This window comes from Halichoerus grypus, chromosome 6, assembly GCF_964656455.1.
Source record: "Halichoerus grypus chromosome 6, mHalGry1.hap1.1, whole genome shotgun sequence".
Taxonomy (NCBI): Eukaryota; Metazoa; Chordata; class Mammalia; order Carnivora; family Phocidae; genus Halichoerus; species Halichoerus grypus.
Genome location: NC_135717.1, coordinates 179,000,722 through 179,007,578, shown reverse-complemented (window position 1 = coordinate 179,007,578; position 6,857 = coordinate 179,000,722). Strand labels below are relative to the sequence as shown.

General features: G+C 59.5%; 1 protein-coding gene across 6 annotated transcripts; it reads left to right on the top strand.

The window, feature by feature from the left end:
• Positions 1-1,952: 1,952 nt before the first annotated feature.
• On the top strand, positions 1,953-6,732 carry ARSA (arylsulfatase A). 6 transcript variants are annotated; one of them, XR_013449413.1, is made up of 10 exons: positions 1,953-2,269; positions 2,784-3,036; positions 3,230-3,470; positions 3,587-3,805; positions 3,880-4,049; positions 4,342-4,466; positions 4,559-4,686; positions 4,899-5,001; positions 5,102-5,492; positions 5,590-6,732. XR_013449413.1 is itself a non-coding variant. In XM_036093541.2 (9 exons), exons 2-9 carry the CDS (start codon positions 2,819-2,821, stop codon positions 5,419-5,421), a joined length of 1,524 nt encoding a protein of 507 aa, XP_035949434.1. In that variant the 5' UTR covers positions 1,953-2,130; positions 2,784-2,818; the 3' UTR covers positions 5,422-5,547. The 6 variants fall into 6 exon arrangements, 5 of the variants coding, with proteins under 5 accessions (XP_035949434.1, XP_035949433.1, XP_035949432.1 ...); XM_036093541.2 differs by lacking the exon at positions 5,590-6,732 and having other exon boundaries at positions 1,953-2,130; positions 5,102-5,547; XM_036093540.2 differs by lacking the exon at positions 5,590-6,732 and having other exon boundaries at positions 1,953-2,158; positions 5,102-5,547.
• The last annotated feature ends 125 nt before the right edge of the window (positions 6,733-6,857 follow it).

Here is a 6,857-nt window from a genome sequence, read left to right as displayed (position 1 = left end):
GGGCACTCCCTCTGACTTCGAGATAGCTGAACCAACTGGGGAGCAAAAAGGTAAAGTCGTCTGTCCAAGGTTATCAGGTGATGCAGCCAGAGCTTACTCATCTCCTCTGCCAGTGGGTTCTTCCCATTGTGTAACCCCAAGGCAGGCCAGACCCCATATACCCAGACACACACACACACACGCACACACACACACGCACACTGACACATACACACACACAATACACACCACACACACACACTGACACACACACACCACACACACAATACACACCACACACGCACACTCACACACACACACACAATATACACCACACACGCACACTGACACATACACACACACAATACACACCACACATGCACACTGACACATACACACCACACACACACAATGCACACCACACACGCACACTCACACACACACCACACACGCACACTGACACACACACACAATACACACCACACACGCACACTGACACATACACACACACAATACACACCACACACGCACACTGACACACACACCACACACACAATACACACCACACACGCACACTGACACACACACCACACACACAATACACACCACACACGCACACTGACACACACACACCACACAATACACACCACACACGCACACTGACACATACACACACACAATACACACCACACATGCACACTGACACATACACACCACACACGCACACTGACACACACACACCACACACATAATACACACCACACACGCACACTGACACATACACACACACAATATACACCACACATGCACACTGACACACAATACACACCACTGACACACACCACACAACACAATACACACCACACACGCACACTGACACACATACACACCATAAACACACAATACACACCACACACGCACACTGACACATACACAACACAATACACACCACACACGCACACTGACACACATACACACCGCACACGCAGACACACATACACACCACACACACACAATACACACCACACACGCACACTGACACATACACGCACACTGACACACACACCACACACACACAATACACACCACACACGCACACTGACACACATACACACCACACATGCACACTGACACACACACCGCACACGCACACTGACACACGCACACTGACACATACACACAATACACACCACACACGCACACTGACACACACACCACACACACAATACACACCACACATGCACACTGACACACATACACACCGCACACGCACTGACACACATACACACTGACACACACACCGCACACGCACTGACACACATACACACTGACACACACACACAATACACACCGCACGCACACTGACACACACACCATACACACAATACACACCACACACGCACACTGACACACATACACACCACACACACAATACACACCACACACACACTGACACACACACACACACACATTGACACACAGACACGTGTACGGAGGGGAAAGGGTTTGAAAGAATTTACTATCTCGTGTTTGAGAAAAGCGCCGGAAGTAACGTTGGGGGAAAAGCCAGCAGTCAGTGGGTTCCAAGGCCTTCGTTCTGCGTGGCTCACCCAGCGATGATGCCCACAACACCCCCTTGCGCTCAGGGCCTTTCCAAAAGGACCCGAGTCTCCCAGCTTGAGGTTTGGGGGCCCCGCCCGACTCCGCGCGCCGGCCCAGCCCGGCCCGCGCCAGCCCCTCCAACGGCCTCGGGATGCGAAGCGGGGCCGAGCGCGCGCCCCCCCACCCCCGCACCCCCGGACTCCCGGACCCCCGGACCCCGACCCCAAGCCCAACCCCGACCCAGTCCGCGCCCGAGCAGGCCCCGCCCCCGTGAGGCCCCGCCCCCGTGAGGCCCCGCCCCCTCGAGCCCCGCCCCGGGCTGCCGCGCGCGGAGGGTCACGGGACCGCGGGGCGGGGACGGGAACGGGGGCGGGGCGGAGCCGAGGCGGAAGCGCCCGCGGAGGGCACCGCTGCTCGCTGTCCCGACCCGCCCCTCCTCGGCCCGGTACTGCCCTCGGCCCGGTACTGCCCTCGTCCAGCCGCGCCGGACCCGGGGTTATTGTCATGTGACTTCTGTCCCTGACTACGAGCCTGAGCTCCAACCTCTAGGTGAAGAGGGTCAGATCTCCCAAATCAGGTGTCCTGGTTCCCGAGGGTCTCCAGGGAGTTATATCCCAGGCTACGGTCTCCTGGGTTCTGTTGGGATCAGGGGTCTCCGGAAGTCCCCTGAAGTCCACTGGGACTTCAGGTAGGGGTTGTCTGGGTCGGGGAGTGTTGGGGTCTGGGGTCTCAAGAAGGGGGTAGTGCCTGGGTCTGGTGTCTCAGGGGAGAGGTAGAGACTGGATTTGGGGTCTCAGAGGAGGGTAGTGTCTGGATCTGGGGTCTCGGGAGGATAGTGCCTGGATTTGGGGTCTCAGGGGAGAGTAGTACCTGGATTTGGGGACTCGGGAGGGTAGTGCCTGGATTTGGGGTCTCAGGGGAGAGGTAGAGACTGGATTTGGGGTCTCAGAGGAGGGTAGTGTCTGGATCTGGGGTCTCGGGAGGATAGTGCCTGGATTTGGGCTCTCGGGGGAGGGTAGTACCTGGATTTGGGGTCTCGGGAGGATGGTGCCTGGATTTGGGGCCTCAGGGGAGGGTAGCACCTGGATTTGGGGTCTCAGGGGAGGATAGTACCTGGATCTGTGGTCTCAGCAGAAGATAGTGCTTGCATCTGGAGCCCCTGAGGTAGACCTTGCTGGAGCCAGTTTGCTTTCCCTCCCAAGGGTCTCTTGTGCCAGCCCCATCTGTGCTGTGTGCCATGGTGGCACTGTGGGCCTTCGCTCTGGCCTTGGCCATAGGCCTGGCCACTGCTGGCCCACCTAACATCGTGCTGATCTTTGCTGATGACCTGGGCTATGGGGACCTGGGCTCCTATGGGCACCCCAGCTCCACCACCCCTAACCTGGACCAGCTGGCTGCAGGGGGGCTGCGCTTCACCGACTTCTATGTGCCCATGTCTCTGTGCACACCCTCCCGGTAAGTGAGGAGGCAGGGGAGCCCATACAGCATCTCCCAGATTCACTCTGGGCTCCAGTGGGGGAGGCAAATGCTCTGTCTCTTTGGAGAAGGTCACGTTTCTCTGTCTTCCTCCCCTCTCTTCCCTCCTCCACGTGTCCACTTCAGCCTTAGTTTCTCTCTGTCTCACGGACTCTTGTGACTTGTCCTATAGGGCTGCGCTCCTGACCGGCCGACTCCCAGTTCGGATGGGCCTGTACCCTGGAGTTCTGGAGCCCAGCTCCCGAGGGGGCCTGCCCCTGGAGGAGGTGACCCTGGCTGAGGTCCTGGCTGCCCGAGGCTACCTCACAGGGATAGCTGGCAAGTGGCACCTTGGGGTGGGGCCTGAGGGGGCCTTTCTGCCCCCCCACCAGGGCTTCCATCGATTCCTGGGCATCCCATACTCCCATGACCAGGTAGGAACCTCCAGGGCCCTCAGCCACCCTCCTCCTCACCTCCCACCAGTCCCCTTCCCCTTGACCCCTGAGCCCCACCCCACAGCCCAGACTCCTGAATGGAACTGCTCCACCAGGGCCCTTGCCAGAACCTGACCTGCTTTCCGCCGTCCACCCCCTGTGATGGCAGCTGTGACCAGGGCCTGGTCCCTATCCCACTGTTGGCCAACCTGTCCGTGGAGGCACAGCCCCCCTGGCTGCCAGGACTTGAGGCCCGCTATGTGGCTTTCGCCCGTGACCTCATGGCTGATGCCCAGCGCCAGGGCCGGCCATTTTTCCTGTACTACGCCTCTCACGTGAGTGCCCTTGGCCCTGTCCCCTGAGCTGCCCTTGACTCCTACCCAGCGCTAACTCCTGTCTCTGCCCACAGCACACCCACTACCCCCAGTTCAGTGGGCAGAGCTTCTCTGGGCGCTCAGGCCGAGGGCCATTTGGGGACTCCCTGATGGAGCTGGATGCAGCTGTGGGAGCCCTGATGACAGCTGTGGGGGACCTGGGGCTGCTTGGAGAGACGCTGGTCATCTTCACTGCAGACAACGGGTTTGCTGTGGCAGGGGGCGGGGAAATGCTGGTTGATGCCTCCCCAGCGGGTCACTGGGATCTTCCCATCCTGACTGCTGGCCGAGGACGTATGGGCTACGGGTGTCTGAAGAGATGCTGCCTGTGTTCTGGTGACCCGCAGGGCATGAGGGAGGCTGGGGGTCACAAGGACGTGGAGGGACCCAGAGGGGACAGGCATGTGCTGGCCGTTTTTGTGTGCAGCATGTAACTCTGGGGCGGGGTCACCGGAGGTCACCCTGAGCCTCACTGACGACTTCCTTGTATGTCCCAGGCCTGAGACCATGAGGATGTCCCATGGCGGCTGCTCTGGCCTTCTTCGTTGTGGAAAGGGAACCACCTTTGAGGGAGGTGTCCGAGAGCCTGCCTTGGCCTTCTGGCCAGGCCACATCGCTCCTGGTCAGTCTTCAGGCCCTCCCCTCATGAACCCCTGGCCCCACCTCCCCAGCCCTGATGGCCAACGGAGTGATCACACAGCCTTCTGCCTCCAGGGGTGACCCATGAGCTGGCCAGCTCCCTAGACCTGCTGCCCACCCTGGCAGCCCTGACGGGGGCTCCGCTGCCCAACGTCACGTTGGATGGTGTTGACCTCAGCCCCCTGCTGCTGGGCACAGGCAAGGTAGGGTTCACAACCCTGAGACCCTGGCTCTCCTGCTCCAGCCCACAGAGCCTCTGTGGAGTGGCATCCAAATGGTGTTGCCAGTGGGGCTCCTGGGTGGGCAAGGAGCAGCTCCATATCCAGGGCCTGACACAAGGCCAATGGCTCCGGGTACATGCAGATAAGTGCTGGGGGACCCCCGCCCACCCTGTGATCCCTGACTTTGCCCCCAGAGCCCCCGGCAGTCTCTCTTCTTCTATTCGGCCTACCCAGACGAGGTCCATGGGGTCTTTGCTGTGCGGAGGGGAAAGTACAAAGCTCACTTCTTCACCCAGGGTAACTTCCTCACCCCGGCCCTGCCGACCTTCTTGTAGCCCCAGCGCCCGGGCCCTCCTCCTCTTCTTGCCCTTTGCACAGACGTGCCCCCCCTCTCCAGGCTCTGTCCACAGCGATACCACGCCAGACCCTGCCTGCCACGCCTCCAGCCCTCTGACTGCCCATGAGCCCCCGCTGCTCTTTGACCTGTCTGAGGACCCTGGTGAGAACTACAACCTTCTGGGAGGCTTGGCTGAGGTCGCCCCAGAGGCGATGCAGGCGCTGAAGCAACTTCAGCTGCTCAAGGCCCAGTTTGACGCTTCCGTGACCTTCAGCCCCAGCCAGATGGCCCGGGGTGAGGACCCTGCCCTGCAGATCTGCTGTCAGCCTGGCTGCACCCCCCAGCCGTCCTGCTGCCACTGCCCAGAGCCCCAGGCCTGAGAGCACAGGTGCAGGCCAGCCCGGGGCGCCTCACCCGACCCAAGCATGGCATGGTTCACTGCTGTGTGCAGGTGTGTGGAGGTGCTTTGTACCTGATGACGCTAATAACACCAGCTGGTACTCATAGGTGTGATAATTCATCTAATCCTTGTGATAACCCCGAGGTAGGTGCTGTTCTACCTGTGTTACAAATGAGGAAACTGAGGCATGGAGCGATCCAGTGATTTGTCTGAGGTCACCCAGCTGTAAGAGGTTGGGCAGGGATCTGAACCCAGGCATCCTGGCTTCGGGAGCTGCCCCACCACCGCTGTGATTGTGTGTCCGTGCAAGCTTGGTTCCTGAGTGTGAGCGTGTCCCTTCACGGAAGCCATAGTAAGTGCTTTTGTGTGCCAGGAACAGGGTGGGGTGGGTGTGAGGGCATAGTGGACAGAAGACCCTGAAGTTGCAGAGCACCCAGGAGCACCTCCCTGGAAGACGCATTCCTGGAGGCACTAGAACTAGGGCACCGGGGCTCTTAGCAGAAACCTGTCTGAAAGCAGGTGATGATCAGCACATTCCAGGTGGGAATAAGGGGAGATAAGCTCCTGAGATAGCTCCCCAAGCTCTGCCTCTGCCCCTTCCAAAGCTCCGCATTTTCCACCTCCCCACACATACCTCAGGGTTGGCTTCATCCCTGCTCAAAACTCTGCAGGCTGCCCATGGTGCTCAGAATTAAGTTCAAACTCCTTAGAGGCCCTGAACCCTCCGAGGCCTGCCCTCCTCGCCACCCAACAGCCCTCAGCCCTCAGCCCTCAGCCCTGGCGTGCTGGCCTGGCTGTCCTCTGGGGGCCAGTGTGCTCTGTCAGTGGCTCTGCAGAGAGGACTCCTGACTGCCCACCTATACCCACATTAGCAGTGTGTCGGCCTTGTAGTCAGTCACCTTGTGTGTGTGCTCATGGCAGGTCCACACAGGCCCCATGTGGTCCCTCAGGCTTGCCTCGGGCGCTCGAGGGCAGCATCCACTTCCCTACTAATAGACCCCCGCTTTTCCAGTGTTGGGCGGAGGCCCATTGACTAGCAGGTACAGCCTCTCCCTGACCCAGTCTGAGCCAGTCACAAGCCAATCCAATGATTGGTCCAGGAATGGCATGTGACTAAGAGTCCTGGTCAGTGAAAGGTCAGTGGCAGTCCACCAGGACGCTTGGGTCCCCTGCAGCATTCTTCCTCGGTGGGCAGTGAGGCTGGTGCTCTTGCTGCCCCTGACCAGACATCCTGTCTCCAGCCACCTACCTCCAGAGCTCACAGTATAATAAACCCTACCTGTTTAAGTCACTGCTAGTGGGTTACCTGTTACTTTCAACCCAGAGAAGTCTTGCTGGAATGGGACATGTGAATGGGATGTATGGCCACCACATGTGCGAGTGCAGGCGGTCTGGGAGAGAGCCTGGGCTGTCAGA

What these genes read in the sequence shown, in the direction of transcription:
- ARSA (XM_036093541.2), top strand. Translation starts at nt 2,819, where the DNA reads ATGGTGGCACTGTGGGCCTTCGCTCTGGCCTTGGCCATAGGCCTGGCC. An exon ending in TCTCTGTGCACACCCTCCCG is followed by an intron (nt 3,037 to 3,229) that starts GTAAGTGAGGAG and finishes CTTGTCCTATAG; the next exon opens with GGCTGCGCTCCTGACCGGCC. An exon ending in TGCTGCTGGGCACAGGCAAG is followed by an intron (nt 4,687 to 4,898) that starts GTAGGGTTCACA and finishes CTTTGCCCCCAG; the next exon opens with AGCCCCCGGCAGTCTCTCTT.